The 23,635-nt window shown below is 48.0% G+C and overlaps 1 protein-coding gene across 1 annotated transcript; it reads left to right on the top strand.

The window, feature by feature from the left end:
• Window positions 1–8,129: 8,129 nt before the first annotated feature.
• FABP3 (fatty acid binding protein 3) lies at window positions 8,130–22,477 on the top strand. Its single transcript, XM_006269747.4, has 4 exons — window positions 8,130–8,402; window positions 12,572–12,744; window positions 21,569–21,670; window positions 22,192–22,477. Exons 1-4 carry the CDS (start codon window positions 8,330–8,332, stop codon window positions 22,243–22,245), a joined length of 402 nt encoding a protein of 133 aa, XP_006269809.1. The 5' UTR covers window positions 8,130–8,329; the 3' UTR covers window positions 22,246–22,477.
• The last annotated feature ends 1,158 nt before the right edge of the window (window positions 22,478–23,635 follow it).

Genomic DNA, 23,635 nt, shown 5'->3' with positions numbered 1-23,635 from the left:
TAGGTTCCTAAAGCAGAACATAGGCACCTACATTCTGCCTACATCTCCCCACAAAACTCGGCTGCCCCCTAATCCTGGCAGTAGCTAAGCCCCAGAGACACCAGTTTTTTACCATAAAATCCCCTTGGTGCCTAGTGTCCTGCTCCTGCCTATACCCAGAAGCATCTCACTCTCAACAGGGCTGAACATCCTGTTGCCTAGCTCATGCCTCAGCATCTTTGGGCTGCAGAAACTTGGTGTTCCTCTCTACCTAAATCCTCTGAAAAGCTCAATTCAGCAGGCACTTTCTGAAAACACTCTCTGAATTGGGTTTCATACAAAATACAGTGGTAGGTGCTAAATAGTCTTGGGAAGAGCTATCCTACTTCTAGCCAACAGAGCAGTGGTTACAGCATTTGCCATGATGTAGGAAATTTGGGTTTAATTTGTCTCTGTCTAAGGGAATTTAAACCCACACCTCTTGCCTCTTTATAGAGTACCCCTCCCATAAATAGCCGCTATCCTGATGGTTAGGGTACTTTCAAAGGCAGGGGGAGATGTGGGTTTGAATCCCTTCAGGACTGAGGAAATGTAACCCCTCTCACATCCCCGGTGACTGCTCTAATTGCCAAGTTGTTGGATAAAAAGGAAGGGGGAATGGCAGCTGCCACCACTAATATATTGTAAAAGAAGAATGTCCCTAGCCAGTTTTTGAAAGAAAGGGCACAAGTCTTACCTTCAGGAGGGTGCTCAGGCCTGTGGAGCCTGCATAGAGAGGAGACTACCTGTGGAGCTCCTAAAACTCCTAAACCTTGGAGAGGGTGGGGTTTAAAACACAGCTTTTCTTCAGTGTTTCCCTGCTAAGCAGCTTAGGAAGCTCCCCCTTAGTGTGCTGTTTCTTGTGTGTCCCCATTGGCGGTGTCTAATTCCCCTTGTCCACCTAACACAGGGCTATAGATTCCAGCTGCAGAGCCAGGCACTGAAAAGTTTAGGTGTATCAGTTCTTACATCTCATTTGGGATCTGGGCCTAAGTGACCAGGACAAGGTTTCAGACAGCAACTGTGGCTGAGCCAGGCTGCGCTTTCACCACTGACCATAGCCCAGTCAAACACCCTCTTGGGTGAGACTGACTTGAAGTCAGACCAAAGTAACTCCAAAGCCAACATAGCTGCTCTTGCTTTCCCAAGCATCTGGGAGATAAGTGAGGTCCAGAAGGCAGGGCTCTTATCTGAGGAGGGCATCACAACACCCAAGGTCTCTGGCAACCTTGACAGAAACAGCTGGAAGTCCTGAGCTTACCCTTCCTGAGGGTAACAGCTGAGCCAAGGCTTTTCACCTACAAAAAAGAATGGTTTTTATAGAGCAACAACTAGCACCAGCAACAGGTCACAGCCACTATACTCCCATAATGGATGTGGGTCCCTAGAAGCAACACAGGAGTAAGCTGAACTGGAATCAGGAATAAAAAAACAGATCTGCAAGGAGAATGCAGAGGCTGAAATGCAGGAGCAAACTGAAGCAGGGTCAGAAACCAGGGAAGCCAGAGATATTGCTGGGACAGGAGCTGCTCAGAGACCAAAGACCAGTGTGTCATATAGCAATGCTCAGGTGCTGGAGGAGTTCCTTAAATGCAGTTCTAGAGCCAAACAGAGGGGAGAGGCCTAGGGGTCAGCTGGCCTTAATTAGTATTTATCACCTAAATACTAAATACTGGGTCAGCGCACTTAACATGGGCTGCAGGGCAGGAGCTTGCCTGAATCTTACAGAGCAGATCAAGGCTAGAGTCTTATACTCCTATATCCCCTACTGTACTTGGTTCCTTTGGTAAATCATGGCTGAGTGCCTTTCAGCAGCTCCATTTGGTGAGAAGGCTGCAACCTATTTTTTTTTTTTCAGACTCTCATCTGGCTACTATCATCCGTGCTTTTGTAACCTCAAGCCCAGATGACTGCAATGTGCTCTGTGTAGGGCTGCTCTTGAAATCTGCCATGTAGCTGCTGGTGCAGAACGCAGTAGTCTGACTTCTGACGAGGTGGGTTGCCAGGAACACGTCATTCCAGTGCTCCAGAGGCTGTACTGGCTCCCAATAACTTTCTGGGTGCAGTTCAAGGTGATGGTTTTGACCTATAAGGCCATAAATTGGTCTGGACTCTATGTACTAAAGGGACTGCTTTCTCCATTACACCCCGTTATGATTCCTAATGGCAGCTGAGAGCAACTTCTTACAAGTACCAAAAGTAGTCGAATCCGCTTGGTGAAAACTCATGCAAGGTCATTCTCCACAGCTGCTCCTCAACTCTAGAACTGCCCCTTCAGGGTTTGCCAAGCCTGGATGTCTTCTGGAAATACTGTGAGATCTTCCTATTTGGGCAGGCATTCACCAAACAAAACTAGGTTGAGGTGTTGCTTATGGGGGCTCTGTTATATCTTTCATAGACATTAGGGCTGGAAGGGACCTTGGAAGATCATCAAGTCCAGCCCCCTGCCCAAAAGGCAGGAAGTCAGCAGGGGTCATAAGATCCCAGCAAGGTAGACATCCAAATGTCTCTTGAAGGCGTTCAAGGTAGGTGCTTGAACCACCTCCAGCAGCAGTCTATTCCAAAACTTGGGGGCTTGGACAGTAAAGAAGTTCTTCCTTATGTCCAGCCTGAAACGGTCTTGCAGTAGTTTATAACCATTCGACCTCGTCTGTTCTCCAGAGCGCCCCAAGGGATGACATTCCCCCAGATCCTGATGAGCACCCCTGATAAATTTATAGGTGGCTACCAGATCACCCCTGAGCCTGCGCTTTTCCAGGCTGAAGAGTCCCATAGCTCTCAGCCTCTCATCGTAAGGTCTATTTTCCTGATCTCTTATCATGCATGTGGCTCTCCTTTAGACCCTCTCAAGCTTCTCCACATCCTTTTTGAATTGTGGAGCCCAAAACTAAATTAAATCTTAATAAAGTATGGTGATCAAGAGTTGTATTTTATATGTTGATGGCTATTTCCATGTGTATGCTTTAAGGGAGGGGATATTACTATAATCCATTTTGCATGGCCTCCTAAGGGATGGCACTGAGACAGATTTCTTTGTCCAGCATCATTCATTATACTCCACAGAGCTTGGGCCCCAATTCAGCATAGCACTTAAACACATGCTTAAGTCCCATTGGGCTCAGCAAGATTTCAGCATGAACTTAACTTTGAGAATGTTTAGCTTGAACAGACTCTAATGGGATTCAATCACATGTTCAAACTTAAACATGTGTGTAAGAACTGGTATTTGATGTTCTTTTTCCCTTTTAAATGGTTTTGGTCTTCTTATCACACTCCTGGTTTTAATTAATCTGTTTTTTTCTATTGTAGGTTGTCCTGAGCCTTTGATGGGAAGGGCCCAGACCATTTAGTGCCTAAAGGGTCAAAACCAGCACATTGAATTGCACCCAGAAAGCTAATGGGAGCCAGTACAGATTCTAGAGAGACTGAAAATGAGAAGAGGGCATAGAGCTCAGGCCCCCCCAAATCCTTTGCCTAAATGCTGTAGGCATATATGGTAAATCATATAAATAACTAGAGTGTTGCATTCCACCAGCACTGGGAAAAACCTTTAATCAGCACTGGGGGCAGGAAGCAGGCTTCTTCCCATGGGGCTAGTATGAATGCTTGGGCTGCATTGCTTAGAAAGCCTTGGAGTGGCAATTTTCATCAGTGCTTCATGCAGGACAGGCTTCTTGCAAGACATGACCCAGAACCCGTCACTTGAAGGAGCCTGCTTGATGTCTTGGGAACAGGGACAAAAACCCAGGCTCTTTTTCTTACAGATCAGGGCTGAGCCCACTTTCTCAGGCTATAATGGAAGAGTCCCTCTTTCTTACTTGCCTTTTGGTCGCAGGAGTCTTTCCCTCTTAGCTGCTCAGTGGCCCAGCTTCAAGAGGACGTGGGTGGAATATGCTCACAGCTATGTCTGCTCCACAACAAGGGGGTTAGGGCTTTCTGCTGGGACATCGGAGGTATGAGGTCAAAGCTTCTGAAAATGAGAGGAGGGCCTAGAGCCCAGGTCCTCTGCCTAAATGCTGTAACCACAAAACTACTTATGTAGGATTTTTATGCCCCTGCCCACATACATGTCCAGCTGCTGAGGTCAGGAGTCCTGCTAAGATGTGTGTAGCTTATGTGGTTGGGGGAAATAGGATTGTGAGCAGGTAAAGGCTTCTTAGATCCACCTAAAATTCTGTGCTTGAATGGGTGTAGAGCCATGTGCCTCCTGGACAACTAAGGATCCATGTGTGGAGGCATCTATGCAAAAGTGCTTGCTGCCCATGATAGTGAATGGGAAATCTGTGTGCACCTGCACTTTCAAGAGTACATGAGTTGAGCACCAGCTGCCCACCGAAAGTATAGAGGAACTATGTGTCTATACAGGTAGAGTAGACTGCCTCCCTGACCCTGCTTCTGCATCTCAGGATATTGCTAATAGCCATGCATTTGACCTAGCTGATTTAGCTCTAAGTGACTTGCCCAGTCATGCAGAAAGTATGTCAGAGCAGGGTAGTGAATTGAGGACTCCCAACACTAGACCAGGCTTCACATGGCCTGATTATGATTTCTTTGCTTGGCCTCTGCAGCAAGGAGGCATTTTGTTTCAGGGTGAAAACTAGGTGGATTGTAACTAGAAAAGGTGAAGTAGAGACAATGCTAAAGTTATCAGTTAGGCTAGAAATGCAACTGCAAAAAACCCATCCCTGCCAATATTAGCTGAAAATTGCTAGTATTTTTCAGGCCTCTTTCCAACTTGTTCTATGTGAACACCTGAAAGGAAATGTTTGGTGGCAGGGATCTGATAGCGTTAGCACACTCTAAGTGAACATTTGGAGCACGTTCACAGAAAGCGGTACGTTTCAACTTGGAAACAGGAGTGTTTACACAGGAAACTTGATTCTAATAGCCACCTCCATCCAATCCTGGAACAGAAACACCCCAGGCCATCTCATACAATCAAGGCTAAGCTGAGCTGTTCTTATTTCAGATGTCCTATACTAACAAACTGCTTATAAATGAGATATGGTGCAACAGGTATTCACAGAATTTGCCAACAAAGGTTGGCTGGTAAATAATTTCCCATTAGAAAAATTACAAGCTATATATGAACACCTTGGGGGGGGGGGGGGGGGGGGAAAGGAGGAATTCATTTTATAACTTGTTTGGCCTAGGGAAGGTATGGTCTAACTGACTGTGCATCAGCTGGGAACTTAGGCAGTTCCAAGTTCTGGTTCAGGTTCTACTGCTGGGTTAGAAGTCGTACTGCGGTAGCACTGAGAACCTCGAGTCACAAACCAGGACCCTATGGTGCTAGGCTCTGTACAGATATGAAACAAAAAATCAGTCCTTTCCCCAGAGCACTTACAGCAAATCTTCAAATGATGGAAAATGAGGGTTGGAAGGGACCTCAGGAGGTCATCTAGTCCAACCTCCTGCTTAGGACCACCCCCGACTATATCATCCTGGCTAAGGCTTTGCCTAACCAGTCTCAGACTATGTGACCTTGGGCACGTTTCTTTGCCCTTCTAAGTTTACCGATCTTTAAAATAGAAATGATAATGCTCACCAATCTCCCTCCCATGGATGCCGCAAGGATTCATTAGTTACCATCTGTGCAATGTTTTGAACATCAAAAGCACTATAAAATGCCAAGTATTGTTTAAGGGTTTTGAAGAAAGGCACTAGAAATCCAGGCAATGTTTGTTCAAGATGCCCTACAAAGGATTTAAAAAAAAAATTATCCTTTGCAGTCTACAGGTGTGGAGATGAATGAGGCTCTCAGATCAATGCATATAGGGTGAAATGCAGTTCTCAGGGAAGCCAAGAGGAGTTTTGCTGTTGACATCAATCTTGGCTTCTACCCAATGAATCTGAAAGTGTCCCTAGTCAGTAGAGTTTGTGGTCACCAGGGCAGAAGGAAAATTAGATATCAGCTATGTAGTACTGCCATGTATACCATGCCTGAAAGGTGCCTAGGTTGGTAGTGGGATTATGGTGGCAGAGGTGGGACCCTTACCTATTTTCCTCTGTACAAGTGCTTGGTGTTAAGTGCTTGCTGCTAAGATATCCTGGACTTGCTGCATTGGGTTGCATGTGCTCCTTATGTCTTGCAGGAAAGAGGCATATGCTATTTAATGCACAGGCTCCCTGTGTGTTTTGTATAAAGCACCTGTGGTACAAGCATGTGGTGGCATCCACTAATATCTGCGCTGATAATAAGAAGCACTGCTCTCTATCCATCCAGGGTAGTGGAATGACACTCATTCAGAGCTACATGCCAGCCTACTTTGGAGCTCTGCCATTTCAGAGGAATGGGAGAAGGACTGGATTGAATGCGAAGCCCTCATTTTTCTATTTCACAGGTAGAAACAAGAGGCTTGACTGACCTGAAATGTGATCAACACTATCCTAGCAGCAGATCAGCCCAGAGACTCTCAGGCAGCATCAGTCTGCAGCTGTTCCAGTGGAGGGTGGGGACAGATCAGGCCTGGAATGGGATGTGAATTAAAACCTTAATCCTAAAACAAGTATCTCCAGTAATAAGGATGGCCCCAGTGGACTTACCTCAAGTCATGGCATTCCAGCCCAGCCATGCTTACAACAGGCTGGCAACAGATGCACAAGGCTCTCAAGATATCTTTCACACATAGTGCATACCCTGGCGCAGAGCGGAGCCAGCATTTCCTTGCTTGCTACTGCTGTGACTTTGCTGCAGAAACAAGCTATGTCTTGTTGGTGCTGCCATTGACTCACCACCTGGCCTTGAGTACACTATGTCTTTGCTGCATGCCTCAATTTGCCCTGTTGTCATGATGAGGGTATACCACTGAGGCACATGGAAGCAAAGCACCATATAAGCACTAAGTATTAGTAGTGCTGGCATTACAACAGTGATCTATGGGCAACATCCTGATTTATGAGTTATATTCAAGCTGGTACTGCATCTCTCTAAGAATGGGGGGCTCAGTCCTCTACGTATCCCTTGACCCAAGGGTGAAGAACCTTGCTTTGCAGGCTGTAATCATTGATGAATGCCTTGGCACAATCAGTTTGTTGTGCCGTGTGTATGGTGCACCACTGGTGGGCAACCTTGCTAATAGGTTGGTCAGGATGGGGATGTGAATCCTCTTAGGCTCCTCTGTACAGGCCAGTTCTGGCATGGCTTCCCTGATGGGCCATTCCAGGGTGGTGACAGCATGAGCTCAAGACATAAGGAGATGCACCAAACAAGGGGCTGGAGGAGCAGCTGGCTCTGGATGAGGACACCAGCTCACTACTGAATGGTGACTGAGACTCTGGGGTGGCAGATGCTGAAGAAGGACCACACGGATTCACAGACGTTTCAGGCTGGAAAGGACCTCGTGAGATCATTGGGTTCACCCCCCCCTGCTTTGGGCAGAAAAGACTAAAAATATAGAATCTGCTCCTTCCAAGGGCAGAGTTCAGCCCCAGAAATAACAATGATGCAATGAATTTATATCAAATTTGCTGAAGTCTGCTGGAACTTATGGAAACTCACTTGATTCTAACTAGCCCAAGTGGGTTGTCCATTAAACACCAGCCCAACAGTTGGCCTGAGCTCTGTTCCTGGTTTTACTACTGACCTTGGCCAAGACCATGCTCTAATCTATGCCTCAAGTTTCCCATCTATGAATTGGGAACCATTACACCAACTTTCCTTTAGCAGAGTACCTTCCTATCTTGCCCATTATTCTGTGAGCTCTTTGGCACAGGAACCAGGTCTGTGTCTCAGTATGTCTTTCCGCAGGACTACAGTGGGCCCCTGATCTCAGCTGGCAATAATACACATGGCAGCAGTACAAGTAGTAACAGCTCACAGACAGATCTTAAGACTTTATGTGACATTTTAAAAGAAAGAAATCTGAAGGCGATGGGAACGAAGCCAAATGGCCTGATGCCTGACCTGCATCCCTGCAGTTCTGTGAATGGGAAATGTTAATTCAAGCATGAGATTTTATTAGAGACTGGAGGAGGTTTGATGAGCTGTGCAGAGTGGTGTGTGCAGGACACAGCCGGCTGGAGGATGCAGATGATTTGCTCGTAAGAAGAGCCAGGAATGGGCAGCTCCTCTGCCTTGTCAATGCAATCTATAACCAGGAGAGCTTGCATTAAACTGCCCTCTACCAGTCCAGCAGTGTTCCAGTTTTCTCCAGCAGGCCAAGGGAAGTATTTCTGGAGCTCGCCTCTCTCCTTCCAGTCATGTGATTAGAACAGTTATTTAAAGAGGCAGAATACAGCTGGAATAGAGAGCAGTCTGCGTCTCTCCTCCCAGCGCAGTACTGTAGCTAGCACATTCACAGGGATCAGCATGGTTGAAGCTTTTGCAGGCACCTGGAAACTGGTGGAGAGCGTTAATTTTGATGAATATATGAAAGCACTTGGTGAGTGATCGAACGCTTAAAAGGGGCTGAGGGGTGGGACCCAGGTGGTATAGTGCATGAGTCTTTATCGTAAAAGTGAATGATGGTTGGTGGCTTATTCTTTTCTCTGGATATACAGGCAGAGCTATGGGCTGGCCAAGAAAAAAAAGCAGATACTTCAGCAGAGAGCAAAGGCAGCAAAATCTTTGTGTTAAGAGGTCAGCCACAGGAATGCTCCCATTTCATCCTCTACAGGCAGGGAAATGTCCTTTCTGCATGATGTGTAGCATGTGGTTTCAATTTAATGGGGATATTTTAGGTGATGTTTAAAACAATGTGATCTCTTTTCTTTGCCTATTTTACACTGAAATTTCAGAGCCTCGGGAGATGGTTTCTGCTAAGCCATGTTTCAGAAATAGAAAGGATGGGCTCAGCGGTTGCTTTGTGGGGAAACCGGGTCATTTTTCCTAATGGGGGAAAAATGCAGTTTTTTATAGCTAAACAAACAGCAAACAGGATGTCATGATGGATTTAAAATGCACAAGCTCATTTCAGCCCCAGCCCCTCTGACCTTGATGTGTGTGGCATGGAGGTAGCAGGGTTAATCTTCCTATTGCCTGATTTCTCTCCCAGCAGCTTGGTATTTAAGGAGGTTGTTCTGCATGTTTGGCAGCTGGATTGGAGTGGTAGGGGGGAAATAGTCACATAGCAAAGTCAGGGGTTTGGACTAAAGCCAAGCCCAGTGCTAATATTACTAGGATCAGAGACAGAAAGGGAAGTCTGCATTGCTCAGCATCTGTCTGTAGATGGGCAACCAAGGCATGGCTGCTAGCCAGGATCCTGTCTCAGTGCAACTATCTGGGAGGGGTCAAATTATCAGCCACACCCAAGCATTGCCCTCTGGGTGAAGGTGAGGGGTGTGGATGACCCTGGCATCTGATGCAAGATCTCTCCTGCTCTTTGCCTGGACACTCTGCAGTTAGAGGTCCACTTCTCTTATTTCCTGTCTGCGCTCCATGTGCTGGTTACTCTGTGCTATGCAGCATCTGCGGATAGATGTGGGTATATGGCTAGACCTATGCTAAAAACCTGCCATGCTTTTTAGTAAGTGCAACAGCACCTGAAGGGTGCCAGTGGGTAGAGTCCAGTTACACCCATGCAGTTTTAGCATATTTGCATGGTTGGAATTGAGAGCAGGGCCAGCCCTAACCCAGGCTCTGCACCAAGGGAAAGCATTTGTGTTACTGCATTCGAGAGCCTGGCCACCCTCTGCAAATGAAACCCTGAAGGGCTGAGCTGGGGGAGCACTGGACTGATACCCATCTGAACCTGCAGAAAGTTGCTAGTGCCAGTAAAGCATCCGAGAGGAGCTGTTGGACTCCTTTGTCCCGGCCAGCTCGCTTGGCTGTGAGAGACTGAATTGAAAAAAGATGATTAGCTGATGCTCCAGCCCTCTCGCAATCTGATGGAGATACGTGCTACCTAAAATGGCTGCTCTCTCCTGGTGAACTCACTACCCCTGCAGCCCGCTCGCTCCCAGGCACTTGTCATCAAATGAGAAGGGCAGGGATGTTTTTTTCCCAATCGGGGTATAGGGGGAATGGGACCTTGAAATGATGACCCTGTATGGAGAGAAACATTTTGGACAAGGCTTTTCCCAGAGGGAGGCCCTCTAATCCCACCCAGATTGTTCAAGGCTAAATTTGCCCCCGGATTCTGTTGGAGACTGATATTCTGCTTCTCAAGGCATGTCTGGCTTTGGACTCTGCTGGATGAAGTCAGACAGCATTGGCCAAGGTTTTCCAAAAGGAATTAGCCACTGATGTGCTGAAGTAGAGATCCTGAAAGGGGTCAGAGTCTCAGAGATGTGGGGCCCCAGGGCCCTTCTGTGCGTCTCCAATTGGACTTCCAAAATCAGGAATCATTTCTTGGCCAGGTTTTCCCTGTTCTCCACTTAGGATATAGCCTCACACCCCACACAGCTGAGCCCTAAGCAGGGCTGGGCTCCTAGTGGGGATTGCAGATGACACAGTGCTGTGCCTCCGAGCTTCAGTGTCCAGAAAGAAGAAAAACCAGTTCGGTGCTGATATGGGTTAATTATTGGGCCAATTAGTGAGTGCTTCCCTGGGGTCCATGAGTTAGGGAGCTGCTGGTATGTTGCCTATTTGCTTCTCATAAGCTTGAAACAATAGTGTCACATCAGCAGTTCTGCAACATTTTCCACTGCATCTCAGTTTTTATGTTAGGCTTCAGGCTCGGTGCCTCAGTCCTGCAGCGTTTTCCTGCCTGCCTGCTGAGCATCGTGGACTGCAGTAAGTTGCTCTAGAAATGGATCTTTCATGTGCTTGAGAAGAGCGGCGACGCTGTGTGCCCCACGCACAGATCCCAGAATATGGGACAAAGGTCCACGCCACTGTGTTGGCAGTCCTGTTTAAAATGGCATAGGGCAGGTGGGGCCACAAAAAGCAGGATCGGCGAGTGTGCAAGTAGGGCGTAGAGAGAAAACTCAGCATGGCAGCCCCCATTTAGCAAAGTACTGAAACACGTAGAAATTTAAGCACCTTTTCAAGTCCCTGACTGTACCAGATCCTGGCTTTGTGGGCACATCCCATTGCTTTTGGTTTATGCAAACCAAAACATTGCGTGTAGTGCATCTCCGACATGCGTGCAATACTAGGCCTGTGTGGGGATTGTATGGCATGATATGTTGGCAGCGGAGTTTGCTCATCAAGCAAAGCTCTCTCCTTCCTTCCCCCTCTCAGTAGCTGCTGTAGGGTTCCTCTTCATTTCCACTCCTGTACCCACTGGCATCCATGGCTACCTGAGGAAATGTGTCCCTGTAAGCTTGTCAGATTTCTTTCCCAGCTATACAGGTTGTCCAAAAATGATAGCACAAAATACCCTTACCTCTCCTGAACGATCATGATTGCAAACACTACTCCAACCCTACTACAATATGCCTCCTTCATCTGACCTGGTCCATGGCAACTGCTCATTTCTGTAGGCAGAACTGTGATCTTAAATCCATTTCTGTATATATCTAATTGCAGGAAATAGGGGCACAGACCCCCCCCCCCCCCCCCCCGGCCCTTACTTCGCACAGAGGGTCAGATCTTAGCTGGCTAACCTGAATGGGACTTAGCTGCTTTATCTCAGCTAAAGAGCCTGCGGGCTACTACTTTGCTCACTTGTGTATTTAGGATTTTAAAATATTTCTAGTCAGGCTATTCAGGGAATGCATTGAAGATAATGATACTTTTCAGAGATATGTTCCTCTCTGGATTCTGTTAACTGCTTGGTTGCTATGATTTGCTGTCAGTTGGCCAAGTTCAGCTCACAATTACCCAGGAAGAACTCCCAGCAAGGGCAAATCCCCATAAAGCTGCAACAAGAGCAGTTGCTCATTGCAACTGAGAGCTCAACTGATATTAAATGAAGACAAGAAGCAACAGTGCTGTAATCGATGGAGAAATTATACAGTGCTAGCTTGACAGCAATAGAAAACGATCTATCAGTTAAGCCAGTCCATGCATGGAAGATTTGAAAGCACCCTGCCATAAATCTAATTAGATTATGCAGGGCAGGATTGTAAATGATTTTATGAGTTAGAAATGAACCTGTACATGTTTTCCCATACTAGCCACTGTGGAGGACTTACCCATGTGGAAGACCAAGAATAGCAGTAATCTAGGCACTTTGTTATGCTGCAGTGCTGTTACACGGATAGGGTGACTGCCCCTTGCCTCTTGCGTCACATGAGAAGTTAAAGACAGTGAGAGGGCCTAGTCCCGGTCTTGCTCCTGCAGGTGCAGAATAGCACATGAGAAGTGGCAGGCATGAGTGTGGGGGTGATTGGGACTTACAGTTCTTGCTGAAATCACTGGTACCTGCTCCTCACTCAGTGAACGGTTAAATTGGCAACACTGGGAACAATGGGAGAAGCAGTGAAGGCCAAGTGAGGAGTCAAGCGCAGCAGGGAAAGCCTGACATAAAGACACCATTAATGACTTTGCCTGAAGACAGCTCCCATGAGTCAAACGGGAATAATGGTTTGGGGCCATATCCTTTGCAGGTATAAACTGATGTGGCTCCACATTTATGTCAGGATCCACTTGTTAGCCGTGTGGTGGGCTCCAAGTCTTCTGCACATAGCTCCTGCTGAGTGGATCATGGTCCTCTTTGTCCCACAGGTGTGGGTTTTGCTACGAGGCAGATGGCAAACCTGACCAAGCCAACCACCATCATTGAGCTGGAGGGCGGCAAGATCATCTTGAAGACCCAGAGCACCTTCAAGAGCACAGAGATCATATTCAAACTGGGGGAGGAATTTGATGAAACAACTGCAGATGACAGGCATGTCAAGGTAGGTCACTGGAAAGAACTTGCATGTAATGCCTGAGCCCCTGGCATTTTGCCACCTTTTCCTCCCTTCTTGTCAACACCTGACCATCATATCAATTTTTTCTGTTTGTCTAGCTTGGGAGCTTTTTGGCTTGGGAGATACATCTTTGCCATGTTCTGCCAAGCCCTGAGGAAAGTTGTGCAATGTTTTCTAATAATGGCACCTCAACCATGAAATCTGGGCCTGGACTTTGTGCCTGCAGCTGATTGCCAATGGGTTGGCTGGCACCCAGCCAGCACCCGTCAGAGGGTTTTGAAGCTGCTCAGCAGGGGGAGAAAGGGTGGGTTAGAGGTTTCAGACCTGTACAGGATGAGTCAAGGCAATCCAAGCGTCATTAGGGAAGAGACTCCTCAAGGTCTGTAATCTGTTTTGCCCTTTCTACGCTCCACTTAACTTTCCGATAGGCATTTTTAGGGAAGCTGCAGTGCAAAGCAGGCTGGAGTGCTCAGATGACCCAGATGTTAGGAAGCAACTAATTAAAACTGAACCTCCAGCCTCAGCAGAGAGCTGAGTGGGAGGACCTCTTTATCTCTAGGAGATCCACTTCATCCATTGCTCAATCATTCTTGCTAGAGAGGTCTTAACCCTCAGGCTCATAGAAAGTATTATTGTTTTAAAGAACAACCATAATGTATGCAAGAATGTGCTATGGTGAATACTGTTCAGAGGAATGACTATGCCTGGTTCCCGTACAGGGTCTTCACCCTACCCCATCTCCCACGCATGTCCACTGAACAGCATGCTGTGCCATCCCCTATCAGATTTTTCTAATGGACATGTGATGCCCTGGGCTTTTGTCCTGCCCGCTCCCGTCACCTTCTAATAATCCCTCCCCTTCGTGTGAAAATGGCTGAGGTATCTCCATCTTGAAGCCTGATGTTCAAGCCTTACCTCATGCAAACATCCCCATTCACTGAGAGGAGCCTGAGTTGATTTTGAGTTGCAGGATCATACCCTTCAGGGGCCAATTCTGAGAGGAAGCTGTCCCATTCTTGGCTTCCAGGCCCGCCAGGCACATTGTGCAAGCAAGAAATATATATGACCAACCCCAGCTCTTACTTTGCTCCAAATGGTCACCTGCTTAGGGAAAAAAATACCAGGAGGTTGCAGTTGCTTTTTCACTGCTTTACACACAAGGAAAGTCTGAGAAGGGTGCTTTAAGCATTGTTCTTGCATTAGTTTTTTATATCATAAATTTGGCTTTCCTGACACACTTTTCCCACAGAGGTGCTATGGAGAATGAGTGGGATTAGCTGGCATGAAGGGAGCAAAGCTTCATCAGTGGAGAAGGGAAAGGAAGTTGTCGGGCAGCATTGTTTGGTAACCTCTGCTTAAAAACAAGAGAGCGATACAGATCTGTCCATCGCTATCAAACTGTATGTTCCTGCTCCAGGTCGCTCATCTTCCAAAAGGTCATCTAACAAAAATCATGGAAAGCGTGTCAGCTTTTTCCAAATTAAAAAATCAGCAGGAAAAAGTATTTTTTTGTGAAAAAAACCCTTCTTTTTGAGCCTCTGTTATAGGGTCCCTCCCCTCCAAAAAAACCCGCTCCACTCCATACCCACTATTTCCATCATTTTCAAGTCACCAGTAGCAAGAGGGTTCCCTGCACTAGTAGTATAAAGAGATGTGGCTCTACAGAGCAGGCGGGCAGCATGCAACTGAGACCAGGGCTGCTCTCTGTCCTGTCCCCCCTCCCTCCCCTCCTGCCATCTCATCAATTAAGTACGCTACACTTCAGAGGCATAAACACCAGACAGTTTGTGCCCTTTCATTTAACAGAGGAGACATGGTCAAGGTTGTTGCAGTACAAAAATAAACAGTGGCCTGCCTAAGGGCTCATGGTGAATTGAGCTTCTACACAGGCATGTTTAGGGTTTAAACGGCTTTGTCTCTGGTCAGTATGGTTTTTGGCCCATGCAACCTCTGGGAGAGGTGATTAAGTGGGTTTATGAAAAAGTCTGACCCCTGCTACTGCTGTTATCTTGAGGTACAGGCAGAAATGGGGCATAGGCCCTGTGCGGACTGGAGAGTGCAGAACTTAGCATGGCTGCATTTATCCTTTAACTTTCTTTTATCACGCACTGGACATGAAGGAACTTCATTTCCCCTTGGGTTCTGGGCAGCTAGGACCAGGTGTTGATGCCATGGGCCAGGGGACAGCAATCTAGGCCCTGCAGACCGGATCTAGCCCACAAAGTCTGTACCACTCTACAGCAGCCACCACTTTGATTGTTTGGCTCCAGCTCGTAGCTGCCTTCTACCCACTCAGCCATCCAGTGCGATGAGAACCTACCTGCTGACGGCTGAGTGGGTGGAAGTCCGTCCCACTGGGAAGGTGTGTGCTGGTCAGGGCCAGGGCCAGGGCCAAGACAGTGTCATGGGTGGGCGCAGATAGAAGAGCAGTGCAGGCTGTCCTGGGCAGGAGCAGGTGGGGCTCAACCACAGGTGGAGCACCACAGGGACAGCTGTGGGTAACATGCAACCAATTAGTGTGATAGATCTGCCCCATGGGCCATATTTTGCCCACCCCTGCTCTAGCAGCTACTTCCTTGCTAGGATGGACATCCCCCCTATCAGGGGGCTTTTCCCAAGGCCACATAATAAGCCAGGAGCAAAGAACAGAAACTGGATGCCCTGGGAACATCTGCACATGCAGTTAATGAGAAGCAATAAACTCTGGAGCAGTTTGAGCTGGAGTAAACTATATGTATACCCGGGACAGCAGTAATTTCAGCTGGGCAGAGCAGGCCTGGGCTGGCAGGGGGCACATGGGGTCAGTCCAGGTTCTGGGTAGCAGTGTCAGGTGGCAGAGGGGCTGGCTGGGGCATGAGGGTGTTGACATGCAAGCTGTGTGGCTAGGTGGCAGGCAGGAGTCTGGCCACTGGCTGGCTAGGCTGACTGGGCACAATTTACATCTGCAGCCACTGTTTACATGTGTGTTTAATCGCAGTAAATTACTCTGCTGTAGGATAGGACTATCCCCCACAGTACTATCTATCTTATGGCAGAGTTAATTAGTTTACTAGGGCCTAATGCCACCACATGTATAGATAGTGACACTTCACTACACAGCTAATTAGTTACTCTGCAGTAAAGCACACGAGTAGATGCATCTATGGCTATGTCTACACATGCAATTAAATCACAGCAATAAACTCCAGCACATATTGCACTGGAGTTCATTGCTCCTGGGCACCGCGTTTGAATGTGCGCTAGGGACTACAGCATATTGTTAGGTCAGAGCAGCCCCGGCTGGCAGGGGGCCGGGGGTCAGCCTGCCAGCCTAGCACTGCTTTGACCTGGCTCAGTATGCTGTGGAGGATCTGGCTGGGGCATAAGCGTACTTCAATGCAGGCCCAGCTGGCAGGCAGCCCCTGCACTGGAGAATCATCATGCCCCAGGCAGCCCCGTCAGCATCTACACATGCATTGCTGTGGAGTAAAAAAATTCCGCCATAGGATAGCACTTGCATTTATAAGTATTATCCTGTGGCCGAGTTAATTCGTTTACTCCATCCTAATAATACTGCATGTGTAGAAGCTGAGATGTTTACTGTGAAGCTAATTAGGCAACTCCATAGTAAATGTCTCATGTAGATGCACTCCCTGGGTATGAATGGAGAGAGACTTCTGCTGGGGGCCTCATGGGATTTAACTTCTCTTTCAGAAGAGTACATTAGAAGGTCTCAAAGTACAGTTACTGCCACTATCAAAAACACTTAGAATTTACAGAGCAAATCAGGGGCCTCAAACCTGAGCACATATCTTCCTCCTCATTTTGCAGAGGAGTAAACTGAGTGGGGAAGTGACAGTAAAAAGAGGTGTAGGTCACTGGCTAAGTGGAGAATGACTTCCGCCTTAATAATCCAGGGCTGCACCTGCGTATGTGCCACCAGGCTAGCGCTGGTGGAAAGGTGTACAGCAGTAGCTATAGCACAAGGTATTTCATTCAATATCTGCAACATGCCTGCTAATCAACTGACCCCAGAGAGTGGGGAGAAGTGCTTGGGTCAAGCTGCCAATTGTATCTCGTGATGGCACTGGAGAGCTTTGAGAAAACAGACAGGGTGACTGGGTCTGATGGAAACTATGTTAAAACCACATTGGCTTCCTGTGTGGTACACATGAACCACTGAGGACTATTACTTGTGAGCTGGATACATGCCCTTCAAATGCCCCTCAGCAGCCAGCCAGAGGGTAAACAATAGTAAGAGGAGCACAGCCAGGCTGCACCATAACCTTGCAGCCTAGCCAGGAGCACAGGGCTGCAACGAGCTGTGCAACGCATGCAGCCGCATGCAGACCGATCACGTAGCTGAGCCCAGCCAGCCCGATGCTGCGTGGCTGTGAGAGCTGATGGCGAACTGCACAGGGATTGGACAAAGGATGTCAGCCGAGAATGGCGAGAATCTCTGCAAGACGGCAAGGGGGGAGGCTGGGGAGGGGCTACACATCAGCACAGTCTTCAGGAACCAGTGCTGACAGGGTTGGAGAGACTGGTAAAGGAAGGCCCCAGGCCCCACAGTCTGCAGCTGCTCTGGGGTGGGCACTGGTGCCTGTAGAGTCTGCATGACTGTTTGCAGGTAGTCAGCAGATGGTATTTAGAGAATCAGCTTCCTTAGAAGTGAGATCTGCAGTACTTCCAGGAATGGGAGATGCTCAGAAGCTAGGCAAGCCAGATACCCTAGCTACAGGGAAGTCCTGCTCGGTTTCACCCTTTCTGGAAGGACAGGCAGCAGCAGTCAGTTGGCACTTCTGCTAGGCAGCTCTCTGCCATGTCCAGATCCTGTGAGCTATAAGCTGCTCTGTAACAGCACACGCCGTTCCACCCAGCTGCTGCTGAGTTTCAGACTCGTATCTTTAAAGGACCCATCTACACTCTGCTCCCCACAGGGAGAACAAATAGATGTGTAATATGAAAGGGTCTGCCAACACAGACTCTGGGCTCTACAAGAGGGCATTTTGCCCAGGGGGAAATACCCACAGCTGGTGGATGGCCCAGATCAGAGGGGGAAACAGATGCAGAGAAAGAGGACTGGGAGAAGGTAGTAACATTTAGAAAGAAATGGCAGCTAGAGCCATACAACATTGGCAGTTCTGTGAGAAGTTGAGATCTCTGGAATTGCACGGAAAGCTGAGTGGCAACCAGTGTTGCACAGGGATGTGGGCGCTGGCTCTGAGTTTGGGGTGCTGGAAAGCAGGAGCAGAGTCCTTCAGCCTCAACCCATCCCTTGAGTCGCATGCAAGAGGAAGGTCATATGGCAAATGCAAGTGGGCACAGTCCCAGGGGGAAGGTGACAGGACAGTGCCAGGCTGGGCAGGGGTAGTGATGGTTACAGCCTGGGCCAAGCCGGCACTCTGCCCTCCTGGGGAGTGACTCGAGTTGTCCTCACACAAAGGGGTTGCTTCAGGATTCCCCAGATAAGAGAACCGTCATACTAACCTTACCCTTGGCACCAGCCAGCCTCTCAGTCCTCAATCAATGCAGAATACTGTGTAAACATCAGCCCAGGTGAGGCAGAGACATTTTTTCATACTAAGTGTCCTTGAAGTCCTTGCTGGAGTTCTTGTGTTTTTCAGGGTGGGACGGGTAGAGGGAACAACAGGACTTTCATTTGAATTACTCTGAAATCTGCTCCTGACATTTTGATCTGAATAAGGTTGTTGTGGGGGGTGGTTTCAGTCTGCTCTTATTCCTCATGGGGAATTGGCTCATCTGAGCAAGGAGCCAGCTAGCAAAATAATAACACCTCCTCTATTTAGTGCCTTCTGCACTGATCAGCTTTGAGGTAACAGGAGAAACATGTAGTGGATGATGGTAATTCAAGAGGAAGAGATGCAACCACTCCAGGGCTGTACATGCATTGACACCCCAAATTGTCAGCAGAGTCAAAAAACTGGCCCCAACTGCTTGAGTTAAAGGGTAACTGCCATGGCACAAGGCAATACCCAGGAGATGCTATAAAATCTCTCTGCTGCTGTTTCAGCGCCAAGGGGCAGCTTTGGCTGCACCATTCCCTTTTCAGATCCCAGCCAGAGCAGGCTGTCAGGGCTTTGGACTCGGCCTCTTGGCAGATACAGGGCTATCTTCACTCACCCAGAGAGACAGAGCATGGTGGGGTGAGTAGAAAACTGAGGGAAGAGCCCTGGAAGTGGAGAAGTAGGTCTCAGCATGGGGTTTGCAGTTAGTCTTTTACATTTCTATCGGAGTCTTGCTTTAGGGCTATATTTTTGCTGTGAAGCTGTAGGGAGTTTGCTTGCTCATAGCAACAGATTGAGCAAACACAGCCCAATCTTCCAAAAAACTGTGGAAGCTGCCAAACTTCTCAAGTTTCCAGTGACCTGCGGTGATATGTCCTCTGAACTCCTCATATCCCAAATGCTCACGTAAACTGGAAAATCTCACTCCCTCCTTCTCAGCACAGCTTCTAGGCAAGGCTTGCTCTTCTTCTTTCCCTTTACATTAAAAACTCTTTCCAAGTTAGAATAAAGGAGAGAGATCTTGCAGGCACACAGGCTAGGGACAGGCATTCAAAAAGCCTGAGCCTGAATTGATTCAATGTTTGCGAGTTAGTCTAACCTGGCTAGGTTAAATCACTTTGTAACTGTACAGACATCACAGAAATGGAGGCACATGCCTGCAGTGGCTCAGGCTAGAAACCAGGGAAGGGCACTAGAGCAGCCCTCCTTTCCCTTTCACAGGACTGAGCTGAGGGGGGGCATGGCAAGCCCAGACAGGACACTCTGATTAGGGAGGGATCCCTTCCCCTCTCCCCCACCCAAACCAACCCAGCAAAGAATTGATAACACAGTGTTTATCACCCCGAACTCACCCCATTAAGAAAAGAGGGACATTACCAGCTACCTGTTGATTCTGCCTTTGTCCCATCTGCTACAGCATGGACCTAACCAGTAGGCCTGTGCAAAGCGACTAGCATTCAATTCAGATTTGGCCAACTTGGGGAACAGTGATTCAATTCAATGATTTGAATCACTGTCCCGAATTGATTCAGCCAGATCCAATTTGGAGATTCGGCTGCTGCCAAATGAGCTGAATCTCTGAATCACACAGGCCCCATCCCCAACCCACTCTCAGTGGCTGCCCCACCCACCCCAGCTGCCAGCTCTTTGCAAAGAAAAAAAAGCCCTACTCACTGGTTCCTTCCCAGCAGGGGGGGGCAATCCCGACTGCCCTGCACTGCCCCCACACCATGAGCCTCCTGACCCCTGCTCGCTCCTCCTGCCCCCCCCCATGGCTACCCTGCCCAGCCCAGCTCCTGGCCCTTAAAACAAACAAGCAAACAAAAAAAGCCCTCACTCACCAGCTGCTGCCTGGTGGGGGGCCATCCCAGCTGCCCCCCACTACCCTGTGCCGTGTGTGTGTGTGTGGGGGGGGGGGGGGGCTGTGCATGAGCCTCCAGAAACCCTGAGGCCGCTGCAGCAGCCAGTGAGTTCAGGGTTTTTTGTTTTTTTTTCTTTAAGGGTCAGAGGTGGGGCAGGGGGGGCTTGTGGCAGAGCCCCCTCACAGTGTGGGGATCATGCCCCCACACCCTGCAGCACCCAGTGAGTAGGGGCATTTAGGGGATGGGGCTTGACAGAAGTCCCACCATGGTCCCCTGCCCCCTACTTACCAGCTTGGAATCCAGGTCCAGCTCCCTGCTACCAGGAGGCAGGGACCGTCTGAATCATCGAAGCTCTCCGAATCAATTCGGAGAGCTTCGAATCCATCTGGACCTTTTAATTGGTCCCCTGATTCGATTCAGAGATTTTTGGCCACCAAATCCGGCCGAATCTTCTCCAAATTGAATCACCACCCATATCTTCGCACAGCCCTACTAGCCAGCATGTGGTCTGCTAGCTAATGCTGAGAGGTGTTTATGTAAGGCAGAGAGGACAGGGAGGGGATGGTGGTGGGGGAGCAGGGGGAAGCCAGGCAGATGCTAGCAGTAGCTGCTGGAGCTTCAGCCAGGGAGCAGAGGCGAGGGGCCAGCCCTGCTGTGGACCAGAGAGCCCTGCCCAGCCCAGAGAGCATATGGGAACCTGGGGGAGTTTGGTTTAACTTAAACCAGCAAAGGGTCTGGGATAGACATTGCATAAACCAGTTTGACCCAAATCAGTTAAGTTTGATACTACCGTCAACCAGGTTTCTCAAACCAGTTTCAGCCATTTCAAGCTGGTTGATGTGCACTGAACATCTGTTCTGTTGCAGACTTAAACCAGTTTCATATCACTTAAACCAGTTTATGTGTAATGTCTGTCCCTAGCCATAGTCTCTCCCTCCCACTCACCTTTTTTAATGTTAACTCACCAAGAACATTCAAACCAAGGTGTACAATTAATCTCTTTCTTCCCCTTTGCACCTTCCTGACCCTTGTCATTACCTTCATCCTATTCTCCCTGCATGCACCATAAAAATTCATCCATGTAGCTTCCAACATGAAGATGGGAGGGAGAATGCCCTGCCCCATCCTGCCCTGCGGCAGTGAACAGCCAAGCACTGGTCAGGTCTAAAAGTCCCCACCAAACTTCAGGTAACACTTTCTGCAACACAGTTCCACACTGCATCTCCCCATCCCTCAAAGTACCTTTCTGCTTTGCAGTTCACTCATGCATTCACTCATTTGATAGACACAAGAAGTCCTGCTGAGCTGGATTCAAGGGCAGAGCTCTTGGGGAATGAAGAGAAAAGAATTAACACTATTCCAGGCTAGGAAAGGCCTATTTCACTGCCTCTGTTTAAACAAGTGGCACTCACGTGTTTTGATCTCTCTTCCTCCTCACAGTCAGTGGTGACACTAGACGAAGGAAAACTTGTCCATATACAGAAGTGGGATGGAAAAGAAACAAACCTGGTCCGAGAACTGCAGGATGGGAAGTTAATTCTGGTAAGATGGCGGAAGTATCCCTACCATCAACTAACAACTGTTCCTGCTTTTCCATTCAGCCAAGATGTTTTCAATCAATAGACAAGTGTTAAGGCTTCTTGTCAGTAATAAGTTTAACTGCCTTACCACCCGGCTCATATGGGAGTAATTGTAGCAGAAAGGAAGTGCTTTCTAATAGCATAACTGTATCCACACTTCGGGTTACACCAGTGTAATCATTTCAGTAAAATACCATAGCCCAACTTGCAACAGCTACAGCAAAACTTTAAAGGTTAGACCTGGCCTAGGAAGTGTTAAAGCATCCAAACAGCAGATTAAAACTCTGTCCTTCAGGGCTGGGGTAGAGGCTGAGGGACAGGTTCTGGGCATAAGATATCAAAGACTTGCTTGGTCCAGGGAACTGCATGTTAAACCTAACCGCAGCTGGCTGACCCCATGTGAGGGGCAGCTTAGCTGCAAGTCTTCTGACAAGGGACTCCCCCCAAATCCTCTCTCACCTCTTTTTTTCTTTCTTCCCCCAGACTTTAACCATGGGCACCACCGTCTGCACTCGCACATATGAAAAGGCAACATAGATGCCACCTCCTGCTCTCTGCCAATCGCCTGATGCCGAATTCATCACCGAATTGCCTGTTTTCTTCCCCTTGGCATTTTGTATAAAATTTAATATGACTTTGGTGCCCACTAGATCCAGCCCTCCTCTTCTATCCTGAGCTCTGTGGTATTGGGAGGTTGGTTGTTTTGTTTTGTTTTTTTTTTAATCTTCACAAGAACCCCTGTGAAAGATAATAAACAAAAGTTATTCCAGATTAGTATCTGATTTACTCTGGTAAAGACTTCTCTACGTCAGCTTCCAGCACGGGACTCAACCACATAAACCAGTGCTCTGGGGCACTAACAATGGTCCCTGCCCCGGAAAATGTGGGGCAAGGCTTCCTGCCTGCAGGAAGGCTTGGACTTCCAAAACCCAGACAGGAAAACAGAATAGTTTAACGTGGCCCTCTGGAATCTCATAAGCACCTGGATGCTACTAAAGTAGCCCTGACTCCCTAGGGGAAGATAAAGGCAAGGGGTAATCACAAACTGTTACATCTATTCCCAACGTGTGCACAACTGGCTACAGATACCCATTAGAAAAAGGAAAAAAAAAAGGTCTTGGCAGACCCATATCTGGACACCGCTCCACAACACAAAACCTGATTTACTTCCATCTCTCTTGCCCATTTTACATCTCCTAGAGTTTTATCTATTCCTGCCATGGTCCCCTTTCCCCTTTTCGATACTTGTGTGCTTAGGCAGTATATATGCTGGGGTCATGCTGCTATTAGCATCCTAACCCTACTCAGGAGGTTTTCTAATGCAGAAATACAAAAGCAGAATATAATCCACAAAGACAATGTACCCCAGTCCTTCTGCCAGCAAACAGACAGAGAAAATCCTTCCTGGAATTACAATTCTGCACTGCCCCAATAATAGTTTCTAAGGCCCCACAGTCACCCACATCTGTATTTTCCCAGTGTTACAGTAAGAATCTCTTTATAGAACCAACTTTATGATTTTACTGTTACCAAACTCTCTGCAATGCACTGGTATCCGACGTGCAGTCACCAGCCGCTGGTTAGGTCAGGTCAGGTCTGCACAACAAGCTTCACTAGGGTAGTAGAAGTTATATGCTGGCAAAGGTACTCTTAAACATAGGGCACCAGTTTTGTCAGGATGGCTTATTCCTGCCCTACCAGTAAGAGTACATTTTTGCTGGTGTAACTGTGTACACTAAGAATTTTTGCTGGCACAGGTTTTGTGGGCATAAGGCACAATTTGTTATGCCTTTGCCAGCAGAAAATTCTACAGCACACCTGGCCTTCAACTTTTCTAAAGGGACATACAGTTATTAAAACAACAATCCTGCTAGGGGGAGCAGTCAGAACAGCATAAATACTGGGCCTGGGTGAAGCAGCAAGTATT

This window comes from Alligator mississippiensis, chromosome 6 (genome assembly GCF_030867095.1).
Source record: "Alligator mississippiensis isolate rAllMis1 chromosome 6, rAllMis1, whole genome shotgun sequence".
NCBI lineage: Eukaryota > Metazoa > Chordata > Crocodylia > Alligatoridae > Alligator > Alligator mississippiensis.
The sequence above is the reverse complement of the archived record's forward strand: the minus strand, read 5'-3'. Positions and strand labels throughout refer to the sequence as shown.